This window comes from Podarcis liolepis (assembly GCF_965112155.1).
Source record: "Podarcis liolepis genome assembly, chromosome: 2".
Classification (NCBI taxonomy): domain Eukaryota; kingdom Metazoa; phylum Chordata; class Lepidosauria; order Squamata; family Lacertidae; genus Podarcis; species Podarcis liolepis.
The window spans coordinates 111,842,438-111,867,985 of record NC_139555.1 but is presented as its reverse complement, the minus strand read 5'-3'; the positions used below and the strand labels follow the sequence as shown (position 1 = coordinate 111,867,985).

Here is a 25,548-nt window from a genome sequence, read left to right as displayed (position 1 = left end):
AAGGCGGGAGGAGCCTCTAGGGAGGGGTCAACTGGGAAGGAGGGGCTACCTGGGGGGTGGAGGAAGTGGGAGAACTGGAAGGGCGGACTGGGTGTCGGAGGGAGCGGGAGGGGTTGGGAGCTGGCGCATCCCGGACTCCTGGGTTCCCTGCGAGGGCGCGAGGATCATTATGGTTGCTGTTAGTCAATGCAACAGTATCAGAGGCAGTTACAGATAGGTAGCCGTGTTGGTCTGCCGTAGTCAAAATAAAAAAATTCCTTCCAGTAGCACCTTAAAGACCAACTAAGTTAGTTCTTGGTATGAGCTTTCGTGTGCATGCACACTTCTTCAGATACACTGAAGTATCAGAGGCAGTGTGAAGTGGGGTGATGAAATTACAGTCTCAGGCAGGGGTCAGCAGACTTTTTCTGCAGGGGGCCCGTCCACTGTCCCTCAGACCTTGTGGTGGGGGGCGGACTGGTATATTTTGAAAAGGAAAAAAAATAATGAACGAATTCCAATGCCCCACAAATAACCCGGAGATGCATTTTAAATCAAAGCACACCTTCTACTCATGTAAAAACACCAGGCAGGCCCCACAAATAACCCAGAGGTGCATTTTAAAGGACACATTCTACTCATGTAGAAACACACTGATTCCTGGACCATCCGCAGGCAGGATTTAGAAGGCGATTGGGCCGGATCTGGCCCCCGGGCCTTAGTTTGCCTACCCATGGGCAGGTAGAGGAGGAATCCTACAAAAAAAACAAGTTTCAGGTTTCAAAAGGATTAGGCCTGTGGTTCCCAACCTTTTTTTTAGCCACGCCCCACCTAAGCATCTCTAAAATTCTGATCCCACCCCTACCCCGTTTGACATATAATTATTATTATTCAAAAATAAGATCCTGTTCACGTGGAGGAAGCCTAAAAGGCCATGGGGCATGTGCTCCATGTTGTGGAACCACAGGATTAGGCTGTAGTAGTAGTAGTAGTAATGCGGTTGGGTTGAGGGGGAGGGGAGCAAGAGCTGAAGGCGCGTACGTTTTTGGAAGGGGCCGGTGGGAGCCAGGACTCCTGGGTTCTCCTAAGAAAGGGCTCGGTGGGAGCCAGGGTTCTCCTAAGAAAGAGCTAGGACCATGGCAGTAGAAGTCTTTATTATTTCTTAAATTGGTATACCACCCTTTATCTGTAGATGTCAGGACAGTTCAGATACAAAATTAAAAATACAATAAACAAAACAATAATCCCCACCCCCACCCCACCCAAGTAAAGCTTGGATTAGTGACAGTTGTGAAAGTTCCTAAATTAGAGGTGTTGTTGTTTAGTTGTTTAGTCGTGTCCGACTCTTCGTGACCCCATGGACCAGAGTACACCAGGCACTCCTGTCTTCCACTGCCTCCTGCAGTTTGGTCAAACTCATGCTGGTAGCTTCGAGAACACTGTCCAACCATCTCGTCCTCTGCTGTCCCCTTCTCCTTGTGCCCTCTATCTTTCCCAACATCAAGGTCTTTTCCGGGGAGTCTTCTCTTCTCATGAGGTGGCCAAAGTCTTGGAGCCTCAGCTTCACGATCTGTCCTTCCAGTGAGCACTCAGGGCTGATTTCCTTCAGAATGGAGAGGTTTGATCTTCTTGCAGTCCATGGGACTCTCAGGAGTCTCCTCCAGCACCAACATTAGAGGTACAGGAACTCAAAGAGTGGCTTGTAAGAGCCATGCGGTCTGAGCCGCAGCAACCAGCTAAGACATGCTCACCTTTTGAGCTTCCCTGGCAGATTGAAGGTGAACAATAGTCTTGATTACCTTCCTCCCAAGGCAAGTGGGAGTGACCTAGCTAAGCCTGGCAGGACAGTTTACTCTATGGTCTTAACCCCTTCATGCATTAATTAGACGTAAGCGTTGTTGGCTGTATGAGGTTGGTTATCCATTGTTTTCTGGTTCCTGCTTGCAGTCTTCCTTTAGGCATCTGTTTGATTACTGTGAGAACACAATGCTAGATGAGGTAAGCCTTTGGCCTGATCCAGCAGACCGTTTCTTATGTCATGAAAAGAGTCCATTCCCCCAGAAAAATAGCAAGGTTAGGAGCCAAAAGTTAGGAGGAGGAGAAGCTGGACTGATAATAGAGTTGTCATGCCAAAAGAGCTTCTGTCTCTTTAAACCTTACAATTTGAGGCACAGATTATGAACCCCTGGCCTTCCAGATGTTGTTGAGCCATTGTGGCTGACAGCGCTGGCCCACCCATTAGGCAAGGTGAGATAACTGCCTCAGGCATCAGGATCCACAGGGGCAGCAGATCCCAATGTAGATCACTATTTCTCCCTTTGTTCACTCATCCCTTCTTTGCTGGTGAGGAAGGGGTGCCATTTTGTGGTTCTCCTCAGGTACCAAAATGTCTTGGGCTGGCCCTGTTGGCTGAGATTTATGGGATCTGGAGGGTTATGGGTTCCATTGTCCCTGCCATAATTGTTCATATATTATGATTATAATTAAGCAGTTCTAAGCATAGTGGCACTGACTTTTGAGTAAGCGTCGTTTACAATAGCCTATTTATTTTGAAAGAAGTCACTTTGGAACAAATAGCCAGGCACCTATTGAGGATTTACAGCACCCATTTTATTTTTTTATTTTTTTAAAGTCTGCTGGGTTCTGCTAAAACCAGCCAGAAAATACCCATGAACTCTTATCGTACCTTTTAAGTGCCATGTCAGAACTAGTTCATTTCCTCATGCTTCTGGCAAGTGCTGGCTTAATGTCGCTACTAATCCATTTCTACAGTGTGAGTGTTCTTTATGGTCTATTAATTTTATCAGAAAGGCATGTCAGATTGTTAACTTCCTCAAGGGGGCAGAGAAGCAGGGTATAAATGTTTTAAATAAATAAAACGCATGTTTGTGTTTTCGGTAGCCACCTATTGGACGTACATAGCTGAATAAAAGATGACAAATGGGCAAAAAAGGAGGGGCAAGACTCTGTTCTGAGACAGATAAAAGATTTTATTCTTAAAAGCACACCTCTGTAGGAATATCAAAAGGAGATCCTTTACCAATTCAGTCTGTTAACCCAGAAGCCCAATGAATAGATACAAGAGCTGCAAATAATTGTTTTTACAGGATCCCATTTCTCTTCCCTCAGGGATCAGAGATGGTATATTGTCCCCTATTAAATAGTTTTAACTGGGGGTGGGATCACAAGGGACGAGTAAGATATTTCAGGGTATTAACGCATGAAGAGCTGTTTTAATAACCCCAGTGGCCTTTTTTCAGGCACTTGTTAGGTCAGCATAGAAATGAATAGGGGGCCTTGCAGTCACTGTGCATGCTATTTTTCGGGGAGGGAAGGGGCGCGCGATTCCGTTGCTATGGTAACCGCCTACCTTGAGGCCTTTCCCAGCCTAAGCAGAGCTGTGTTACTGTAATTAAGGCAACCCCCTGTAATAATCACCTTTTAACAGCTTTGTCTGCAGGCCTGAACTGGCCATTGGATAGTTCTGGCAAATTCCAGAGGGGGCCAGTCTCCCTGGGACTTTTATGCTCAGCAAGCAAATAATACCCCATTTAAAAACGACACCTGATTTGCAATTCCTATGGGGGTTGTTAAACTGTGCAGGACCACAGCCAAAAGTGGGGTATGCCCTCAGGTTCTCACTTGGAGGGGGAAACAAGGATGGCCGAGTGTGAAAGCAGCAGTTTGGAAATTTATGATATACAGTGGTGCCCCGCAAGACGAATGCCTCGCAAGACGGAAAACTCGCTAGACGAAAGTGTTTTCCATTTTGGAGGTGCTTCGCAAAACGAATTTCCTATGGGCTTGCTTCGCAAGACAGTGCCTTGCGAGTTCCTGCGGTCCCCCCCCCTTTTTCTAAGCCGCTAAGCCGCTTATCAGCTGATCCGATCAGCAGATAAGCCGCTAAAAGCACTAATCCGTCAATGGGCTTGCTTCGCAAGACGGAAAAAACCGCTAGACGAAGAGAATCACAGAATGGATTCTTTTCGTCTTGCGAGGCACCACTGTATGTAAACTACTAAAGATGAAGTATAATGAAAATCAAGATAGGTGGACTTGAGGAAGCCCACTTAACAATGTTTAGAAAAATAAGGATATGACAAGAATTTGTTTGTATTGTCTTTTCTGTTTGTTTTTTGTGTTATAAAATGAATAAAAAAATTGGGGGGGGGAAGCAGTTTGGGGGATTAAATGTTCGGTGAATGTATTTGTTTCTGTGGTCTGCTCCGTAATGGTTTGGAAAGGGGCAGATTCGTCTTTTGGTTAAGTCAGTAGTAGGGGAATGGAGAAAAGCAGCGAAATGCTAACTTCAAGCAACACACTATGAGGTTGGAAGGAAAACCCATCTGGTATACTCTCCCTTTCCTTTTGATGCTGTTAGTGGAATTTTGCAGCAGCTTTTAGAAACTGAAGGAATTAAGTAGACGTGTTTAAGCCAATGACATGAGAATCTAACCAATTCCTTACCTTGCAGCGTTTAAATTTTTTTAGTATGTTTATTTAGGATGTGAAGCCTTACACGTATCAAATCAAAATTAAGCCATGACTTTATGATTGCACCTACTGTCCCCACTTTTTTATGCTGAAAAAGTCCCTCTTGGCTTATACTCGAGTGAGGGTCCTTTCAGGCTGCTCCTTCCTCCTCCTCCGCTGTCGGTGGCGGCGGAGGAACGAGCAGCCCGGAAGCAGCCCTTTGGGGCTGCTTGTTCTTCCTCTACGCAGCATGCTAGGTAGGCAGGGGGACAGGAGCAGAAGCCCCTTCTGCTGTGAGCGCATGCGCACGTACACATGCACTCCAGCCCACCAGGTGGTTTGTGGTTTGGTGAACTGGCTTATACTCGAGTCAACAAGTTTTCCCAGTTTTTTGTGATAAAATTAGGTGCCTCGGCTTATATTCAGGTCGACTTATACTCTAGTATATACGGTATTTATGCACTAATAAGCTGGTTGGCACTGGCAACCAGTAACTGACATTTCAATCTAGGTGGGGTGGGGGGCTAGAGGGCAAGCCCTTCATCCCTTCTGTGCCCAGCTTAGTTTTCGGGAGCTTACAATGTAAGGTCGATCTAGTGTCAATTAAGTTCGCTTTCAGCACATAGGCCTTAAAGCACAGAGTATTAAGCAACTGATTAGACAAAACCTAGTATTTTGTCCTGCTTCATTTGCTGTACCTTTCCGTGTATATGACAAGGGTTTGTTATTTAAAAAGTATGTTTAACTCTGGGCTAATCTACCCCAAAAAAAGCTCAACAACCACCCCCAAATTTTCTTAATTTGGAGTCCCCCAAAATAGGGACGTGTTATACACGGAAAAATATGGTATATTTATTTTTTTAATTATTCTGTGAGCTGTCCAGCGGACTTTAATAATTCTTTCAAATAATGTATCACACATTCAATGTGCATGTGTATCTTTCCAAGAAAACCTTTCTTTCTCTCTCTCTCTCTCTCTCTCTCTCTCTCACACACACACACACACCTACCCAGAGCGAGAGAGAGAGAGAGAGAGAGAGAGAGAAGGAATGCCCCCCCGTACAAGAGATGCTCCTACCCTAAAGAATGAAGCCACACCAGCAAAAGGTTACTCACAAGACTAGTTTAATTCAACACCCATAAGAGCTGGGCTCCTTTATTACCAAAAAATAATAGGGTCTCAAAGGGGGAAGGGGAAGAGAGAACAAGCCACAACTAAAACATTATCAATCTTTCACTACTAGTTTACCTGCCAAGAAATATCAACTTTAAACAGGGGGATTAATTTTAACATGCAGACAAAATTAAAAAGTGATAGGGCATACATAACACACACACACGCACATATACGGAAAACAGTCTTTTTAAAAAATGATGAACGGGCGTACGAAAAAATGTTTGTGTTTTTAGTTCCCCATCCAAGGAATTCCCCCCTCCCTATAAAACAAAATGTACTTTTAAATGTCAGGTATCACAGAGCACCCCCAACTAAGCTCCCCTTTCGTACTTCCCATCATCACAGAGGCAGATCACTGGTAGTATTGATGAATGGGTGGAGGGGCGGGGACAGAGCAATAGGTGGAGTCCCAAAATCTTGTTGGCAGGCAGGCAGTGGAGGTCCATCTGAAAGGAGGTCTCATGTGGAGGCTCCAGCAGCAGAACCTTCTTTGTCATCTGAGTGCCAAGTTGAGCAATGAGACTTTTGCCCTGAGGGAGTGCAGGATATCTGCTGATGTCAGCCCCAACTCCCCACTTCGCACAGCCCAGTGATAGATGCTCCTCTATCCGTGCCGCAGGAGTGGGGTGTGGTTTGAGTGTTCCAGACTTGTCGGTCACCTCATTCTCCATCAGATGAAATTAAAAACGTGAAGCTCCAGGGAAGCGGAGGAGGTCAGGAATTTAAACCAAGGGCAACATGAAGAGGCAAAGCCCCCTTTATCGGGTCTGTTCAACTGAAAAGAGACAAAACACATTAGGCAGAACACAGCAAACAAGCTTAGGCTGCCCATTCAATTCTAATGTTTCCGAACAACCTTTCCAGCATTTTTCTGTCTTCTGCAGAAAGTGTCCACCATTACCAAACTAAGTACTTCCCTCCCCCAATTCCACATGGCAAATAGCAACTCCCACTGAGCCAGCAGTCTGTTCACAGTGACTTCCAGAAGCTCAGTTCATAGGGCATTTTTTCCTCCAAGTGTTCCTTGCTCTCTCATACGGCTCATCCGATTCCTCAAATTTAGATTGAAGTGGAGAGCCCTCAGAACATCAAAGCACCTGGTTCAAAGGTTCAATCCCTGGCATGTACACCACCAAGGCTGGAAATGGCCTATGCCTGAAAAATGTAGCCAATAGGTGTGGACAATACTAAGCTAAATGGAGTAAGGGCATAAAGCAGCTTCCCAGCATTCAGTCAACTTATACCTCCCCCTTCAGGTCTCCAATTTCCTGCTTGGCCTCCAATAACAAGCTCTTCCGGCAGTCTAAATCTCCCCTCCTCATTCCAACCGCCATCAAAGGTCTCAGGCTGCACTTACTGTAGGAAGAGATGTCAATCTCATCAGGGAGCTCGCTGATGTTCACCTCGAAGCGGTCCTGTACTTCATTCAGGATCTTCGCATCATTCTCATCCGACACAAAAGTTATCGCCAGGCCCTTCGTGCCAAAGCGCCCAGCACGAGCCACCTGCGGAAGCCACAAAGGAGAAGATGGGCCCAAGTGCCTGTCGAAGTATTTCCCGGTAAACTGGTACCTCGGGTTAAGTACTTAATTCGTTCTGGAGGTCCGTTCTTAACCTGAAGCACCACTTTAGCTAATGGGGCCTCCTGCTGCCGCTGGAGCAAGATTTCTGTTCTCATCCTGAAGCAAAGTTCTTAACCCGAAGCACTATTTATGGGTTAGCGGAGTCTGTAACCTGAAGTGTATGTAACCCGAGGTACCACTGTACTTCCCCAAAAGTAGGCTGTTCCCTCCAAGGTCAAGTACTGAAAGCAAGAGGCACCAGGGCACGTAAAAACCCACCTTTACCACGGGTGTTGCTCAGGGCTTGAAGAGACATCAAAACAAGTCAGAGACTCTAGTCTGAGCAAACTCATCAGCGCAACACCACCTTGGACTTTTCTATCCTTTTGAACTTGGGCCTCAAAGCTGAGGTTTGGAATCTACTTTCTCGCTAGCCCCACACTCACCCGGTGCAGATAGGTGTCCGAATCCTCTGGCATATCATAATTGAAAGCAATGTTGACCCGCTCAATGTCCATGCCACGACCAAAGAGATTAGTGGCCACCAAGATACGGCGCTGGAAATCTTTGAATTGCTGGTACCGAGACAACCTGCGAGGCCAAGAAAATAAAGTGATTAATATCTCTAGGCCCCCTAGAAACCCCACCTCTTAGTAGAACACCAGAAAGACAACTCCCACCCCTTTGTTCTACCCTACAAGACAAAACTACCCTTTCAAATAGGAGGCAAAACAAAAAAACAAGACAAAGATGCACACAAATGGCCTGGGCCAAACATGAGCTATGCTTCCACCTCTCTCCTGAAGCAAGCAGGACAAACATCTGAAGGAGGATGCTGTATCACAGAAGACTCGCTGCTTGCTTAATGCAAACAGTCCGGCCTTCTGGAGTAACCAAGGAATAAGACTATCACCATACAGAAAACACAACTCCCAAACAGCCTGTGTTTTAACCCACCAGATGTGACTGCCCTTACAAGGCTCACATTCCCTGGTTACGAACTATACTTTTAGCTCCTCATCAGCCTATGAAAAGTTTTGTCCCCTAGCCACTCCCAAGACTAGGCATTTAAGTTCATGTTGACCCAAACTAGGATCTTGCTAAATGTAAGGCGCTCCAAAATGTCAAGAGCAAGAAGATGTTTCTCTGTACCCACCCCATCCCAAAGCTGATTCAGATGCCAAGAAAGTGGATGTCTGTATCAACTTTACCCAGATGATTCGCATTAATAGTGTTTTCTTGTCCCGGACCCCACTCGTTAAACATCATCTCCTGCCAACAAACTGCAAGAGGAGGAACTTTTATCTATGTCTCAGCAACGTAGCACAGTGACCATTGCTCAGGGCTTAGAAAAGCATCACCGAAAGAGTCAGAGACTCTAGTCTGAAGCAAACTCATCACAGCAAATGAGCCACCTGCGTCTCAACCAGCAACCCCCTGCGTCACAGTTCTGTGTCCTTCTCACCTCTCTTCCTGGGGCATACCCCTGTGGATGGCGATGGCCGGGAAGTTCTGCTCCACCAGCAGCTGAGCCAACGCGATGCAGCGCTGCACGGACTTCACAAAGATCACCACCTAGATGGGAAAGTGATGTGTCAACCCTACACCTATTCACAGCTGCCCCTTGATAGCGAAGGGATGTCGGTTCGGCCTCCTGCCAAGTCCCCTCTCAAAAATGGTTGGAGCGGGCATGGAGCCTGCACTCATAGGAAGCCATGAAGGCAGAACCCAACTTCTCCACCATCAGGTTATCCCCAAGGCGGGTCGCTTTGTGGTCGTCATGCGGGCCAACGTTAAGCTTTTAATTTCAGCCTGTGAGACTCAGATCAAGCATCTAGCCAGGAAAAGGATCGGAAGCAGAAACAGGCTCCCCACATTCTACCAAGTCAACCCTCTTAATCTTTAAAGGTGGACTGGACATTTCAAGTTCTGGTCCCTCCCACATCAAGAAACCCTGACCCTGGGGCAGGGTCTACTTCCAGAAGGCACCTGGTTGAACTCCAGCACATCAAGCAGGTCAAAGAGCTTGCGGTTCTTCTCGTTGTCTTTCAGTTTGACATAGTACTGCTGCAGACCATGCAGCGTCAGCTTGGTTTCGTCATCCACGAAGATCTCCATGGGCTGAGGAGCAAACCCAGGGCCGGTTAGACCAGGGCAAGGCTGACCTGGGCTCGGAGGGAGGGGGTGGGTCGGGGTGGACAAGAAGCACAAAACGGGCACAGGAACAGCTTTTCTCGCCGCATACACGCCCACGGCCCTACGTTCCCTTAGGAAAGATCAGAAAAATGAAGGGACACCCCACCCCCCCTTCCGCTTTCAATAAATCTTAAGAAGCCAAAAGCTTCCATCCGAAAGATCCTGGGAGACACTTCTCCCGGCTCAGCCATGAACATTCCCTGCAAAGCATTCTGGGGGAAAGGCTAACACTGCCACCTCTTAATATCCTCCTCCTTTACAAAGCACTAAAACATTAGCCACTTTCAAGATTAGGCAGGGTATGAACTTTAAAAATGAAACACAAGACTCAAATGCCTTCCTTTACGATTTCCTCCCAATCCCCAGTGTTTAAAAAAAAGGAAAAGCAACAGCACAGGAATGAAGTCAGTGCATGTGGAGGAATTTCAACCACCTAAACCATTCTGGCCTTGCGCATCCCTCACAGGCTTCTTCCTAATAGCAAGCAGGGGCTCCGGGTCCAGTCATGTACCACATCCCCTGCAATTTCCAACTATCTAGTTACCCAAACTCTGGTGCTTGGAACCAAGGGCCAGCGAAATACACATGGGAAGCGGATTCCACATGGCCCATTCCCTTCCAGAAACTCATCTTTCCACCTGACCCCACAGACCCACTATCTGCCTCACAAATCCTATTCATTTCAAGATTAATTTGGCATTCCGACTGTCGCTACCTCCAGCCATGATTTGACGGCTCTTTTTTTGCTGGGGAGGGCAGGGGAAGCAGTTTACTTCCCTCTCCCCCCCCCCAGCAGTGAGGACCCTCAAGACAATCCCTTTCCCACATGGCACGGGGGTGGGGTGGGGGGGACAGAGAAGAAAGGGGTAATAGAAAATAAAACAGCACGCTTTTCCCAGTTCAGAACAAAAAAAGGATAAAACTTCTCCTCCAGGTCGCCAGGCACGTCTGTTCCACTGGCTGCAGCCGGTCCCTTGGATCCCTCGGGGAGTCCTTCGCCGCAGGTCTCCAGAGTGCCAGCCAGTGAGTGGGCAGGGCAGGACAGGGCAAGGAGGGCAGGATGGTGTGCGTGCGTGCTGCCGGTGCGTGTGTACCCGAGCGTAATGCATGGGGGTGAGGAGCCAAGAAAACTACACTTGCCTGGGTGTGAGGGGGCCAGGATCTTCTGAACATGGGTGTGTGTGGGCCAGGATCTTCGGAACACGGTGCTGACCATCAGGTGGATCCCACGCTGAAGGGAGTGCAGGGAATACAGGATAAAGAGCAGGGGGGCGCCGTGTATTCTGCGCCACCCGCCAAGTGTGGAGGCGGGAAGAGGATCCTTCTGGAATGGATCCCCTCCATCACTAACGTGGACACTCTCTAGGTCGTGTGTGCCAGCTGGGCAGAGGATGATCGTGGTGTGCGGGTGCTCTCTAGCCCTTTTGGGAGAGGCCTCTCGTTCGTGTGTGCAAATATGCGGCTGGCTAGCGTAACCCGAATGATCTTCCGGAAGGTATGTGCCCTACAAGTGCCTTAGGGGGACTGGGGTAGCCGGCGGGCAGCAGCGGTGCAGCCCAGGGTGCTGTAGGCAGTGGTGGCGGTCTAAGCTCTGGCCCCCTGCTCCTTCCCTGGACGGGGAGGAAGGGAGGCTGGCCGGCCGGCCAGGTGGATAAAGAAGGTAGAAGGGGTTTAATTACGTCTTGCATGAATTTGCGGCACACAGGGCGGATTTCCTTGCTGAGTGTGGCACTGAACATCATGACCTGCTTTTCGTGCGGGGTCATGCGGAAGATCTCCTGGACGTCCCGGCGCATATCTGCAAGGAAGAAAAGGAGCAGAGGGTTAGAAATGGCTCTCTGTGACACTCCAGGAATCCAATAGGTCTCCTCTCCTCCACTGCCACACCATAGCCACGTAAGGAAGTTATTCCAGTCTCACAAACACTTAATAGCTCTTATGGTGCTTTTTTTCAGAGGACTGAGCATTCATGAGAAGAGTATGGGCAACTTTTTAAGGTGTATATACCCATACGTTACTGTCTGCCTTTCTATCTTCAGTTGCTATAACTGGCCAATAACTGTACTACTGCTTTACTGTATCGTAAATCTGTATCTGATATAATCTGTATCTGACTGTAAGCTGCCTCAAGTTAAATTTCTCTCACACACAGTAGGGGAAAGAAATCTCATGCTGTTTGTACATTCTCTGGGTTGGCTCCTGACTTGCACTCTGTAGTGTTACACTCACGCAATGCTTTGCTGGAAGAAGGGGGAGGCAAAACAGTTTGCAGAGATTCCCCCTTCCCCCAGCAGTCCTCCCTCCATACAGAGCAGTAATGGAAGCATTAGCAAAAGTACTTCCCCAGCTTCCTTCAGCAGGAGCCTCCACTGAAATAACAGCCCCTTCCACAAAAAAAGGAACAGCCCGGGATCTAACCCAACGTGCTCAGAAATAGTTAGCATTCTCCCTCTTGCTCTGGAAAACACAGCTTCAAAGAAGTCAAAAGCATGGACACCCGGCTGACCCAAGCAGCACCTTCCTTGCTGTCCAACTACTAAGCCCAACCCCCACGGATCACATGCCCACAGCCCCTCACCAAGCTGCTCAAGCATCTTGTCACATTCGTCCAGGATGAAGTGCTTGATGTGCTTGAGGTTGAGGCTCTTGTTGCGGGCCAAGGCCAGGATGCGGCCCGGGGTCCCCACCACAATGTGGGGGCAGTTCTTCTTCAGCACCTCTTCGTCCTTCTTGATGGACAGGCCCCCAAAGAACACCGCCACCTGGGAGGGAGGGAAAGAGAGGGAACTCTCAAATAAAGGCTGGCAGCCAGGAGAAACAAAAGCCCCAAGGGTGCAGAAATGGGTAAAAATAAATGAAAACAGGACGTAGGCAGGATGCAAACGCTGTCAAATGAGTAACTTGACAGAAATTGCCTCATGTTAGTTTCATCCCCAAGCCATGAAATCGTCCACACCTCTCCCACCGTACTCTTAGGTATATTTTCTACTGTTCACTCCCATACAGGCAAAGAAGAAGAGTTTGGATTTGATATCCCGCTTTATCACTACCCGAAGGAGTCTCAAAGCGGTTAACATTCTCCTTTCCCTTCCTCCCCCACAACAAACACTCTGTGAGGTGAGTGGGGCTGAGAGACTTCAGAAAAGTGCGACTGGCCCAAGGTCACCCAGCAGCTGCATGTGGAGGAGGAGCGGAGACGCGAACCCAGTTCACCAGATTACGAGACTACCGCTCTTAACCACTACACCACACTGGCTCTCAAAACATTGTACATGGACTTGAGCAGGGACAACAGCTGTGGCAGCCCTTCGTCTCTCACCTTGACGCTGGGCATGTACTTGGAGAAGCGCTCATACTCCTTGCTGATCTGGAAGGCCAACTCACGGGTGTGACACATCACCAGCACCGACACCTGTGAAGGAAGGAGGAAATATGTTTTAAGAAGCCCCTGCTGATTACTTCCGGCACTCTAGCAGATTCTCATTCAGGTCTGTTTAAGCTGGCAGGCTGTCATGCTCCCTCCTCAAAACCCATCCACCATTTTGAAAAACTGCTTTCCTTTCTGAAACATACCTGACCAGTGACCGGCTCCAACTGCTGTAGTGTAGCAAGAACGAAGACGGCAGTCTTGCCCATGCCAGATTTGGCCTGGCACAGGACATCCATGCCCAAGATGGCCTGTGGGATACACTCGTGTTGCACTGCATGGAGAATATGAAAAAGTACAATGAATACCTCCTGGCAGGTCAGGGATCTCAGAAGCACTTACATTCAGCCCTCCTTTGCTAACTTTCTGAAATATCCCCACCAGACAAGGCACCCGGGCTCACCTTCAGAGGGGTGTTCAAAGCCACAATCAACAATGGCACGCAGCAGCTCTGGTTTTAACAGGAAATCCCGGAAGCCAGAACTGTGGATGGAGACATAGGACCCCTTGACATCTTTCTTAGTTGGGACGTCCACCCCATCTCCAGCGGCCTGATTTTCCACCTCATCGTCTTCGTAATCCAGAAGTTCATTGTCAACATCGTTCTCGGTCATGGTGATGCCTCTCTCTCTCTAAAAAACGAAACGAAGACTTAGCATAAAAGTGCATAAATAGTACGGCCAAACAATATAAGAGGTAACAGACTGACAATTATCAAGGTTGAACGTAAGCAAGTAAAGTGCAGTTATCATTCACAATAGCTTGGTTGGTGAAAGCACAACCTTCCTACTTAAAGCTTATGTTAATTAACGCCTGTATTGTTTGAGGAAGCCCTTGCCTGGCTTCAGGCCTCAACAAACACAACCAGATTTACAGGTTCAGAGCAAAGTCCCCTTTTGAAGTTTCTTTGCTGAATAATTCAACTTTTAGGTCAGTGACAATGTGTCCTGGAAGACTGCAATGTTCTTCCATTGGTTATGTAGATCCTTCTGCTGTCTGCACAGGGCAGAAAGGATGTTCTCTACACAAAATAATAAATGGGCAGAAACCTGACATCAAAAATTGAAAGATTCGTGCTGTACACTTGTCTGTTCCTTTGCCACCATCTTTTCAAGCTGCATATGTATGCAAGTATTTTTATCTGCCCTTTTTATCACTGTTGCACTTAAAACAAGAAAAAGGCAACATTTAGAAACCAGCAGAATATTTCAGTTCTCGCAAGACACTGTGGATAACACCATACCTCCGAGATTTTATTTTTTAAAAAATAGCTAATGATGAGTATAGCTCTATAGTCTTATACCACATTAAATCAGAATCTCTTAGAAAAGTACTTTGGTCTGTCACAACTAGAATAATTTGCATTCTAAAGGGAATGAGGATAAGACTCACATTGGCCTCATATGATTTTACTTAACATGAGCCTCCTTTATGAGGGCCAGATTGTTCATAAAGAACATGCATGAAGTACTAGAGAAGAAAGGCAAATCCTCTGAGCAGCACTTCAAGTCAGTTACAGGGACTCTGCAGCTCCTCAAATGTTGCTGAGAGTCCACTTTCCATCAGCTCCAAGAAGGATGGCCAAGGGTCAGGAATGATGGGAGTTGTAGTCTAGCAACACCTGGAGGGTGGCACATCCCCTACCCCCAATTTTTATGACATGCATAAAAATTACTGATACGTTTTCATATACCACAAACACCCATGGCATACTTAATTTACCAGTGTTTATGGTGCTACGATAGGGACGCGGGTGGCGCTGTGGGTAAAACCTCAGCACCTAGGGCTTGCCGATCGTATGGTCGGCGGTTCAAATCCCCACGGTGGGGTGCGCGCCCGTTGCTCGGTCCCAGCGCCTGCCAACCTAGCAGTTCAAAAGAACCCCTGGGTGCAAGTAGATAAATAGGAACCGCTTACTAGCGGGAAGGTAAACGGCGTTTCCGTGTGCTGCTCTGGCTCGCCAGCTGCAGCTTCGTCACGCTGGCCACGTGACCCGGAAGTGTCTGCGGACAGCGCTGGCTCCCGGCCTCTAGAGTGAGATGAGCGCACAACCCTAGAGTCTGTCAAGACCGGCCCGTACGGGCAGGGGTACCTTTACCTTTACCGTGCCACGATAGTATACTTTCTTGCTATTTCTGCAACAGAGCAATATGGCTATTCCTCTGGCAGGTTTTGGAAAAGTGTGTATAAGGGGTGCAAGTGGGACCCCCTAAAAGTTGCATGCGTTGCATTTGGACAGCAACAATCCTAAGCTCACTATGCCCTGAAAAAGCTAGTTACCCCAACAATTCCTCCTCATCACCTAAGCCCATGAAAACATGCCTCCATGTAGATGGCTTTGCAGCTTTACATTTATGCTCATAACAGACACCCTGAAAACACATGCAGCTAAAGATGAGCATCCATCCTCACTTCATCTCTAAGGGGGGGAGGAGGAGAGATGGGCAAGAAAATGAGGGAGCCAGGCACACATCCACAATTCCCCACTTCCAAATCAACGCAGGAGCTTTCTAAGATATTAGGATTCTCAGATCCACGTATCATATACGACACCAGTTACAGGACAAAAGAGAATGGCACCAGGAAACTGAAATTTACAACTCCTAAGAGAAGTCCCATTCTTGAGGTGCTGCCTGAAGCACAGTTGCAACACCAAAATAAGAGATTCAAGAACAGCCACCTAAAAACCCTCCTAGATAAATCTCACTCACCAGCACCGAGTCAAAATGGGTGTTATTTTTTTGATGGAATTTCTTGTTGACTCTTTCCTCACGCCTTTCCTGCACAACAGCAGCTTTTTCTTCTTTTATCCTACAAAATCCACCTTAAAAATAGAAAAAGAAAACCTCTGTATTCCAGCACATTAAATTCCCAGAGAAACCCTCTCCTGCAACAGCAATTTAGTGTTCTCTTGTAGCGCCAGGAGAATACACTCCACGTGGGTACGATCCCTAAAGATATTACACCCACTTGGCCCTGCTCAGACCATACAAAGGATGAACTTTAAAAAGTTATGGAGGGTTGCAGCTTCCTAGTACAAGTATGGCAAACTGCACTAAAATCACGCTCCCAAAACAATCCATTGCATACATTTCGGTCCAAAACGTAATCTTAAAAAAGAAAAATAGCTTGGATCTCCTGCCTCACTTGCCATTCATTGCTCTGCATTTTAATCTGTTCCATTGCAACCCATCTCGTTACACCCGGTGGAGATCAGACCACCTAAACCTGCACTCTTCCCAAATAGCAAACATGGGGAAAAAAGACCCCTAGAATATTTAATCATGCACGAACTGCATGAATAAATCCCCCAGCAAGGATCCGCTAAAGCGGCACGTTTGCGGCTGCATCTCAAAACCCCGTTATGTGAGGAAAGGGATCCCACCCGTCTCTTCTCTAGATGCAATTCCCCCCTCCCCACAATTACCCCATAATTGTCTCATCGTGTACAGTGCGCTATTGAGAAAAGGCCGTTTGGAAATGGGGGCCGGGGGGGCGGCGGCTAGACACACCAGAATTAAAACCCTCTGTATTTTTAGTTTCTAATTCTGAGCTAAAAAGGAAGGCACAAGGGGTCTCTCTATCCAAAGGACCGCGCTTGGGAGGCCTAGTTAACGCCACAAGGAGGATGTTTCCCGATTACGAACAGCTCACGGGGAGCAGCGCGCAAAAGAAAAAGGGCGCCATCTTAAATTCTACTACTTAGCATTGCAATGGCAGGGGATAAGGCACCCCCCCGCCCACTCCCGACTCAATTTCTGGAGGTCCAGACGGGCAAGCGGCCCCCCCAAAAACGAACCATCGGTAGAAAAATGCCTGGAGAAACGATATCCACCCTGATATGGGGCGGATGGCACAACCGAGGGCGGATGGAGGCGCGATTGTCCGGGAGCACCTTACCTTTTACGAAGGGGAGGAGTCGAACAGCTACGCTGAACAGCGACCACAGCAGAAAGTGCGCAGCTTCCGGTAAAGGGGAAGGAGGTCACCGGAAGCCCCGGGTGGGAATCTGTCGCGAGGACCCCGCGGGTTTCTGGCGGGGCTTGTCTAATTGAGAGCCTGACTAGAAATTGGTTAATTTCAAACAGATCTTCTTGGGGTTGTGAAAATTCAAATGAAAGGCTGCTCGTTTCTTTTCGCCGAGAGGCTTGCCTGCCATTTTGTTTCACAGCAGCAAGGGGGCAGAAATTCAACTGGAGCAGTTTCCCCCCTAACTTGCTGGGAATCTGCACCCTGCTGAGTTGCATACCTGCCGTGCAAACTGTTAAGATCGCAAGAGGAAACAAGTAGTAAACAAAAGACTTTCCCACACGGGCGCCTTCTTTAGTTTCAACCTTTTGCAGTGTTATAAGAATTCTAAGGTCTCAAATATAGAATAAATATTCATAAATACACACATATCGAAATATATATAACCCATGTGTCTGAAATAGTATGGGAGAGCAATCCTGAAGCCACTTTGACTCTCGCAGTGACCTCAAATATTCCTCTACCAGGGGCCTGCAAACTTTTTCTGTCCATTGTCCCTCAGACCTTGTGGGCGGCCGAACTATATGTTGGGGGGGGGGAATAATTCCTATGCCCCACAGATAACCCAGAGATGCATTTTAATTCAAAGCGCACATTCTACTCATGTAAAAACACCAGGCAGGCCCCACAAATAACCCAGAGATGCATTTTAAATAAAAGGACACACATTCTACTCATGTTAAAACACGCTGATTCCCAGACAGTCCGCGGGCCAGATTTAGAAGGCGATTGGGCCGGATCTGGCCCCCGGCCTTAGCTTGCCTACCCATGCGCTACAGTAAGGGAGGCAAATAGGGAAAGCCTTCCCATTGTTTTTTTTGCTTACAAATCCTGTCTAAAGGGTGTATTTGTGTATGAATAGGATGAGTCTGTGACCTGGACTCAGGAACTAAAGTATTAACCATCACACAAAAAATGTCCAGGTTGCCCAGGTAATGCAATCAGTGACCATTATCAGGTATCCTGGCAGACAGGATTTCTGCTGTAGACCGCCTCCTATGATGTATGTATGATTATTTTGGGGTGGTCTTTGATTAATGAGTTGGGCGATGTCAAAAGTCTTTAAAGGTTCCTGCAGAGGGTCTCTCAGGGTCTCTCCCTCCTTGGAAGGATAGGGAATCTGTTGCAACAGAAAAATAAATAAATATCTGCCTTGCTTTCCACTGGATCCTGCCTCCATCCATTCTTCTCTGACCGATCATGGACTTAGGGGACTCAGAGTCCCATGGGGAGTTGGGCTGCAAAAGCCAACCCCAATTTATACATCAATTGGTGTTTACAACATAAACTGTCACATTCTTCCCTATGTTCACCTTATTTTAAAATGTTGCCTTAAATATACAGAATCAAGGCTGTGGACCCCTTCAACTCAGCATTGTCTACACCAGGAAGAACCAACTAGGGCGCCCTTCAAATGTTATGGGGCTTCAATTCTCACAAGCCCCTGCCAGCATTGGCAGTGATCAGGGCTGAAAGGAGATCTAGCCCAATAACAATGGGAGGGGTAGTTTCTGCCTTGCACCTTGCATTTATAGAAAGGCAAGCAAGGAAAAGCATCAAGCAGGTGCAACAAGCCCCCTGGTTATGACCTCATTCTCCTGGGTGGGACTTCAAAGCACATTGCATTCTTGGTTCTGCCCCAGATTAGTCTGCTTATTTCTTTTGGAAGTTTGGAATAAGGAAGATTTAAGAGCAGGGGCCCTCGCAGACTTCCAGCTCCCATAACTCCACGTGGTGTTCTCCACATGGCCTGCTTTCTTTCATTAACGTGAAGATTGCATGCTTCGTTCCTGAGATGAAACCAATTATTTTCTCTTGAAACCCGTTTCTTTTAGAATCTTTCTTGCCGTCTGCATGGAGACATGTCTAAAGTCTCGTTTCTGTGACTTCCGAAGTTCTGTATATAAAGACTTTTGCTTCTTCATAAAGTGTCGTCCATGTGGTTCGCTTTTAGCCTACGCTATTGTAGGGGACACATGTTAAAAACTGGATGGGAGTGAATACAACTCAGGACAGATCCCACTGAAATAGCTCCCACAATGCTTCTCTCCCCATTCCCATAGCGTCATGGTATTATGCTGGATTAGTATTCCGGGTTTAAATATCACAGTAGACCTGTTCCGTTCTCTCGGCTACACACTTTTAATATTGGGATGATTATGAGGGGTTATCATTTTTCCTTTCTCCTTCTGTGTTGGAACTCCTATCCGGGGACTTCCCTGGCTTTTTTCTGGCCCGTGTAAGACCAGTCTGGATAGTTAGCCGTGGTGAAGACTTGATGTTTTTATCCCCCAAAATTTCTTGATTGAGTTTCCACTGAAATGAGGCTGCATTTTAATGTTTTAATGTTGTATTTTAATCTTGTTTTTAAGCTGTATTTCAATCAATTGTTTTTATATTTGGTGTTAGCCGCCCTGAGCCTGGTCTTGGCTGGGGAGGGCGGGGTATAAATAAAATTTGTTGTTGTTGTTGTTATCTTTTTACATAGTGAATTATCTTACATTAATTGAATGGGATATGTTCCCAGGTTTAGAACTGCAGCTTTAGGGTACAACCCTGTACTTGAGCTATTAAGGCGATAGGGCAATAGTATATGACTCTTGTCTTGCCCCTATAGCCAGTGATTTATCTCTCCAATATGGACTGTGTGCACATTTTACCTTGAAAGCACCTTCTTTTCCTTCAAATAAGTCTGCATGTCTATTGTAACCTGCCCACGAGACCTTATGTTGAAGAGCAGGTAGCAAGTCATATAAATAAAAAATATATTTTAAAACAAATACTAGTCACATTATTTCACCTGCTGACACTGACCCATCTCCCTCAGATACCAGGGGGTCTCGCCCCACAGATGTATAATAAGCACTTTTAAATCCATTTCAACCGTAATGACACTTTTTATTAATCATGTTTGGAAGTGACTATTGAAACGTCCAGTTGTACATTTGTGGGGAGGGTGGGACCAGGGAGGAGTCCTGGAGTACAACACTAGCAGAACAAAAACGAGGAGCTACATTTTCGGCACACGTACAGACACCAGCAGGAAGCGATGGGGCACTCCCAAAAACCCCTTTGCCCCAGTTTTCTCGACACACCCCTTCATGCCACGGGGTGCAGCAAAACAGAGAGAGGAACCGAGAACTGCGATGTGGAAGGTGATGGACCCATTTTGTAGGACTCAGCTAAGGGGACCTTACTGCCCTTAAAAATATATATATATTGTGGGAGCAGAGAAACAGGGAACTATGCAGAGACAAAATAAAGCTTTTCTAGAGCAGGGTATGGAACCTCAGGCCCTCCACACTTCTCTATATGGGTCTCAGGGTTTTTTCCAAACCACACTCTCTCTTTTGCTTTGCTCCATCCGTGAGTGCTTTTGCCTGACTGGAATTTGTCCTTGATTGTGCCTATTGTTTGCCTGTTTAGAGAGATGTGTAGCTCTGTAGAAACCTCTGGTTTTTGTGGTGGAAATGCAGCCTATTGGAAGAAGAAGAAGAAGAAGAAAAAGGAGGAGGAGGAGGAGGAGGAGGAGGAGGAGGAGGAGGAGGGTTTGGATTTGATATCCCGCTTTATCACTACCCTAAGGAGTCTCAAAGCGGCTAACATTCTCCTTTCCCTTCCTCCCCCACAACAAACACTCTGTGAGGAGAGTGGGGCTGAGAGACTTCAGAGAAGTGTGACTGGCCCAAGGTCACCCAGCAGCTGCATGTGGAGGAGCGGAGACGCGAACCCAGTTCCCCAGATTACGAGACTACCGCTCTTAACCACTACACCACACTGGCTCTCTTTTACGAAGGCAAAAAGTCAGTTACTCTGCCCAGTTTTGCCCCGGAAGGTTGCCCACAAGAAAACATGGCCCCCTTCCTTACTCCTATTGCTGATAAAAGGTTGAGAGCATTTATAAAACTGAGTAAATTTTCATGCCACCAGCTTGCTGCTTCAGTCTGGGATAATGGAATGGTGATAACCATCGTGTGCTATTTTCAGCCTTAGATATGAGATATGATAGAAGTATTTTTTTAAAAAAAATGGTGGGGAATTATAGGAGCACAGGAAGCTGAAACGTGCTGGAGATTGGGAGGAACAGAGGTTCTAGGAGCATGTAAAGTTGGAACTTGAGGCAGTAGTGCTGTCAGAATAGGATTCTAGGAAATCAGTTCTGCGCTCCGCTCAGAAGAATTTGGCTTATCATATTTTGAGTGAAGGCACATGACTCCCCACCCTCCACAAGAATCCTGGAAACTGCAGTTTACCCCTCACAGATCTACAATTCCCAGCACCATGAACAAACCTCAGTTTCTAGGATTATTTGGGGGGATATCACGTGCTGTAAAGTCATATGCCTAAGAACCAGGCAGAGGGCCTTCTCGGTAGTGGCACCCACTCTGTGGAACGTTTTCCCATCAGATGTCAAGGAGATCAGTAACTGTACAACCTTTAGAAGACATCTGAAGGCAGCCCTGTGACAGGGAGTTTTTAAATGTCTGATGTTCTATATGTGTTGGAAGCTGCCCAGAGTAGCTGGGAGCAACATTGATTATTATTGTTATTAAATTGAAATAATCATCATCTAAAGAGTTTCTGAAACACCGTTAAGGGCCGAGATAAAATTATTTAACTGCACCACTGCTTTTAGGAATCAGGGACATTATATGTGTTTGAGGCTGGTCAGTAAGGTCCCCCTGATGGCAACTGCAGGCTGGGCCGATGGGTCAACTAGGCAGCTATGCGGTAATTGGCGTGTATTTGGGGTCGCACGTCCCAAACAATGGTGAGTAGCTGTCGCAGGACCCGATCCTTGCCCCGGGCCTGTCCTCCCTGCATCGCCTGCAGTTTCTTGCGGGTTTGGGCTTCCACCTCAGCAGACAGGTTCCCTTGCGAGCCCAGAGCCTGTGGGCGGAGAGAGAGACAACAAAGTTATGAAATATGATAGCACCTGAAGGAAGGTACAGGTAAGTAGTGAAGTCTATTTTGACATCATAAAGGTAAAGGGACCCCTGACCATTAGGTCCAGTCGTGGCCGACTCTGGGGTTGCGGTGCTCATCTCGCTTTACTGGCTGAGGGAGCCGGCGTACAGCTTCTGGGTCATGTGGCCAGCATGACTAAGCCACTTCTGGCGAACCAGAGCAGCGCATGGAAACGCCGTTTACCTTCCCAACGGAGTGGTACCTATTTATCTACTTGCACTTGATGTGCTTTCGAACTGCTAGGTTGGCAGGAGCAGGGACCGAGCAACAGGAGCTCACCCCGTCGCGGGGATTCGAACCGCCGACCTTCTGATCGGCAAGTCCTAGGCCCTGTGGCTTAACCCACAGCGCCACCTGCATCCCCCAACAACAGGGAACTGAGCCTTTAATGTCATAGAATACTAGAACTGTAGAATTGGAAGGGCCTCCCAAGGTTCATCTAGTAAAAGGTAAAAGGCAAAGGACCCGTGGACAGGTAAGTCCAGTCAAAGGCGACTACGGGGTTGTGGCGCTCTTCTCGCTTTCAGGAGGAGGGAGCCGGCGTTTGTCCAGAAACAGCTCTCCAGGTCCCATCCTAATCCATCCCTGCCCTAATCCATCTCTGCCATAAGGAGGTCTGGAAAACGACCCTAAACGGGCTACCCAATCCTCTTTTGCATAGGGATCTGCCTTACACCCTTGGTCCATTCAGCTCTGTATCATCCACAGAGGCTGACAGAGGCTGTCTAGGATTTGGGGCATCTCCTACCTGGAGATGACAGGAATTGAACCGGCCACCTTCTGCATGCAGATCCAATGCTCTGTCACTGAGCTACATCTAGCACAACTAGTAAACCATTCTCTTCCCTCTCCCACAGCCATCCATTTTGCCTGTGCAGCGGCCTCTTAGAAGATAAACAGCTCACTCTGCCTCCTTCAAACCTGCCCCATATCCTCTGTACCACCTTAGAACAGGGGTTGCCCTGAATTCTTCCCTTTCCTAAAAATAACCCTTGCCTGATCCCCAAATTCCCAATTTTAAGTGGGAGGGGAATCACAAAGGTTACCCTATACCATTTGGAATCGCTTCCCCACCCCTCCGACGCTGCTGTTCCCTTCTGCCTCTTCCTCCCGTGACTCATCCTCCATGCTCAGTTTCCCCCACCCATTAAAAAAAACAAACCCTCAAGAAATCTTACCGCCTGCTGCTTCTGCTGGAACTCTTTCTCACGCTCCAAGCGGTATTGCTCGATTTCAGCCTGAGCTTCTTCCTTGGCCTGCTTCAGCCTCCGGGCCTTCCCTGGGATGGAGGTGGCGAGACAGACATTGAAGGTCAGGTGGAAAGACCATTACCTGCCTCTCCAGGCCTGTTTTTTTAGGGTTGCGCTTGCCCTGGGCAAGAGAAGGAAATTGGGGAATGGATCCAAAGCCCCCCCCCCCAAAAAAAATTCTAGTTCATTCCCCATTGTGATGACTGCACAGCTATCCTTTATCAGAGAACTCAGGCATGCTGGTCCTCCTCAAACCCCCCATCTCCCCCCCTTAAAATAGAAGCCCCCTCTCACGTTTCCGAGCCTCTGCCACCTTTTCGGCAGCCCTCTTCTCAGCCTGCAGCAGCTGCTGGATTCCCTGTGTCTGGCTGGCCATGGTTCCCTAGCAATGATGCTCCCAAAACAGCTGGTCTTCTTGCATCTGCTGAACTGGGTACCACAACATCCAAGGGAGGCAGCGCGAGGTCCTAGTGCCCTCCTTTTTCTGTGCCGCCCTGCTGGCGCTCGGCAGTCGTTAACTGCTACAGATAGCCAAATTGCAAGGACTTCTCTCTCGCGCTTTTATATCAGAATGCGCACGCATTCACACTTCTGAGATCCAGCGCCGAGGGCCTTCTGGCGGTTCCCTCATTGCGAGAAGTGAGGTTGCAGGGAACCAGACAGAGGGCCTTCTCAGTAGTGGCACCCACCCTGTGGAACGCCCTCCCTTCAGATGTGAAGGAAATAAGCAGATTTCTTATCTTTAAAAGACATCTGAAGGCAGCCCTGTTTAGGGAAGTTTTAAATATTTAATGCTGTACTGTTTTTAACACTCGATTGGGAGCTGCCCAGAGTGGCTGGGGAAACTCAGCCAAATGGGCAGGGTATAAATAATAATAAATTATTATTATTATTATTATTATTATTGGTCACTATTTTCGAGCGGGATTCAATCATGTTCCCGGTCAATTCAGGGTTGTGCAATTATAGTCGTTTGGGAGGTTTCGCACCACAAACTAAAATATCAGACTTTTTTTGCAGTGAGGAAAGCTAAGGGTAAATGCCGTGGGAAGTGTGGGATGAGTCACAGAATTGCAAGGTTGGAAGGGACCCTGTGGGTCATCTAGCCCAGCCCTTGACACATACCTCGATGCAACGTTGTCTAACCTCTTCACAAGCAAATCAGAAGGAATGCCAGATAAATATCTGATGTTGCCTAACTTCCTCGCAAACCTTGTACCAACAAATTGGGTGGGTGGGTGTGGTTGACAAACAGGTTATTTGGAAGCAACCCCCACCGTAGGCAGCTTGTTGGAGCATGGAGAGCCAGCTTGAGATCCCTGCACTGCCAAAAAGCTCGCTAGGGGGCCTTGGCTGGTCACTGCCACTCTGCCTTTCCTACCTTGCAGGGTTGCTGTGAACTTAAAAGGAGGGGGGCAGCTTGCACTTTGCTTGGTGCTCCCTTGAGGAAAGAAAGGGTGTGATAGTATGAAAGCAATCCATTAAATTAAGCACCATTGCCTTGCCTCCTTAAGAGAGCAACCTAGATCTCTGCTAGGTAAAGGTAAAGGGACCCCCGACCATTAGGTCCAGTCGTGGCCAACTCTGGGGTTGCGGCGCTCATCTCGCTTTATTGGCCAAGGGAGCCAGCGTACAGCTTCCGGGTCATGTGGCCAGCATGACTAAGCCGCTTCTGGCGAACCAGAGCAGCGCACGGAAACGCAGTTTACCTTCCCGCCGGAGTGGTACCTATTTATCTACTTGCACTTTGATGTGCTTTCGAACTGCTAGGTTGGCAGGAGCAGGGACCGAGCAACGGGAGCTCACGGGGATTTGAACTGCCGACCTTCTGATCGGCAAGTCCTAGGCTCTGTGGTTTAACCCACAGCACCTGCTGAAGCACAAATCGATAAAGGCACAGTCTTGATAAACAGGGCGCCTGAAACTGCTGCCTCGTCATTTCCGAGAATTGCAAGACTGACTTTTGCCCCAACACTGCCTGCTCATCCACTTAAGTTGTAGGATCAGAAGGAAGTCCGATATAAAAGCTTATTTATTGTATTTATTTATTAAAAGTACTCATAACCTGCCAGCTCGTAAATCTATTAATGGCAGCATCCAATAAAAAATGAAAACGTCGTTCAGTTATAAAATCATAAAACGCAGGACAAATGAACAACACAGAACCAAACAACTCCTCTGAAAAAAACAGGTGGCAAAACAGAAAGGTTTTCAGCAAGGTATCAGAATTGTAGGTGCCCGTTTCTATTTAATAAACAATTTGTTAATCCTCTTTGAAAGCCTCCCAGGTTTGTGGCCGTGGCTACGTCCTGTGGAAATGAGTTCCATAGTTTAATTATGGAAGCACTTCCGGTTCCTCTGTACTGAATCATTCAGCTTTGTTGGACATCCACAATGTCTTGTTTCACCAGAACCGAAAAAATTTGCAAGTGTGCTTCACGGCAATTCTACCAGTTAAAACTAGCTGATTCAGTAAAATCAGTTAAA

General features: G+C 47.5%; 2 protein-coding genes and 1 long non-coding RNA gene across 5 annotated transcripts; 1 reads left to right on the top strand and 2 right to left on the bottom strand.

Annotated features, from left to right (window-relative positions):
- Positions 1-5,560: 5,560 nt before the first annotated feature.
- DDX39B (DExD-box helicase 39B) lies at positions 5,561-16,843 on the bottom strand. Of its 3 annotated transcripts, none has more exons than XM_083492961.1 (12): positions 16,715-16,843; positions 15,522-15,638; positions 13,218-13,444; positions 12,961-13,088; positions 12,707-12,799; positions 11,966-12,149; positions 11,067-11,185; positions 9,181-9,312; positions 8,657-8,766; positions 7,638-7,782; positions 6,987-7,134; positions 5,561-6,404 (listed from the first exon to the last, which is right to left on the bottom strand). In XM_083492961.1, the coding sequence occupies exons 3-12, from the start codon at positions 13,426-13,428 to the stop codon at positions 6,388-6,390; spliced, it is 1,287 nt and encodes a 428-aa protein (XP_083349087.1). In that variant the 5' UTR covers positions 13,429-13,444; positions 15,522-15,638; positions 16,715-16,843; the 3' UTR covers positions 5,561-6,387. The 3 variants fall into 3 exon arrangements, with proteins under 3 accessions (XP_083349087.1, XP_083349086.1, XP_083349088.1); XM_083492960.1 differs by having other exon boundaries at positions 13,218-13,446; positions 15,526-15,638; XM_083492962.1 differs by lacking the exon at positions 16,715-16,843 and adding an exon at positions 16,614-16,704 and having other exon boundaries at positions 13,218-13,446; positions 15,526-15,638.
- Positions 14,110-20,860, top strand: LOC310702243. The gene is made up of 2 exons (XR_014523395.1): positions 14,110-14,919; positions 20,429-20,860. It is a non-coding gene; the product is annotated as an uncharacterized lncRNA (long non-coding RNA).
- On the bottom strand, positions 20,716-23,508 carry ATP6V1G2 (ATPase H+ transporting V1 subunit G2). The gene is made up of 3 exons (XM_083493623.1): positions 23,356-23,508; positions 22,990-23,090; positions 20,716-21,733 (listed from the first exon to the last, which is right to left on the bottom strand). The coding sequence occupies exons 1-3, from the start codon at positions 23,435-23,437 to the stop codon at positions 21,560-21,562; spliced, it is 357 nt and encodes a 118-aa protein (XP_083349749.1). The 5' UTR covers positions 23,438-23,508; the 3' UTR covers positions 20,716-21,559.
- Between the last annotated feature and the right edge of the window lie 2,040 nt (positions 23,509-25,548).

Bases quoted from the DNA above. Each gene is read 5' to 3' on its own strand.
- DDX39B (XM_083492961.1), bottom strand. From the start codon at position 13,428: ATGACCGAGAACGATGTTGACAATGAACTTCTGGATTACGAAGACGAT. The intron at 12,150-12,706 runs GTGAGAGACGAA...CCTCCCTCCCAG, and splicing joins AGTACATGCCCAGCGTCAAG to GTGGCGGTGTTCTTTGGGGG. The intron at 11,186-11,965 runs GTGAGGGGCTGT...TCTTCCTTGCAG, and splicing joins CAAGATGCTTGAGCAGCTTG to ATATGCGCCGGGACGTCCAG.
- ATP6V1G2 (XM_083493623.1), bottom strand. From the start codon at position 23,437: ATGGCCAGCCAGACACAGGGAATCCAGCAGCTGCTGCAGGCTGAGAAG. The intron at 23,091-23,355 runs GTGAGAGGGGGC...CCTCCATCCCAG, and splicing joins GGTGGCAGAGGCTCGGAAAC to GGAAGGCCCGGAGGCTGAAG. The intron at 21,734-22,989 runs GTAAGATTTCTT...CTCCGCCCACAG, and splicing joins TCCAGCAGAAGCAGCAGGCG to GCTCTGGGCTCGCAAGGGAA.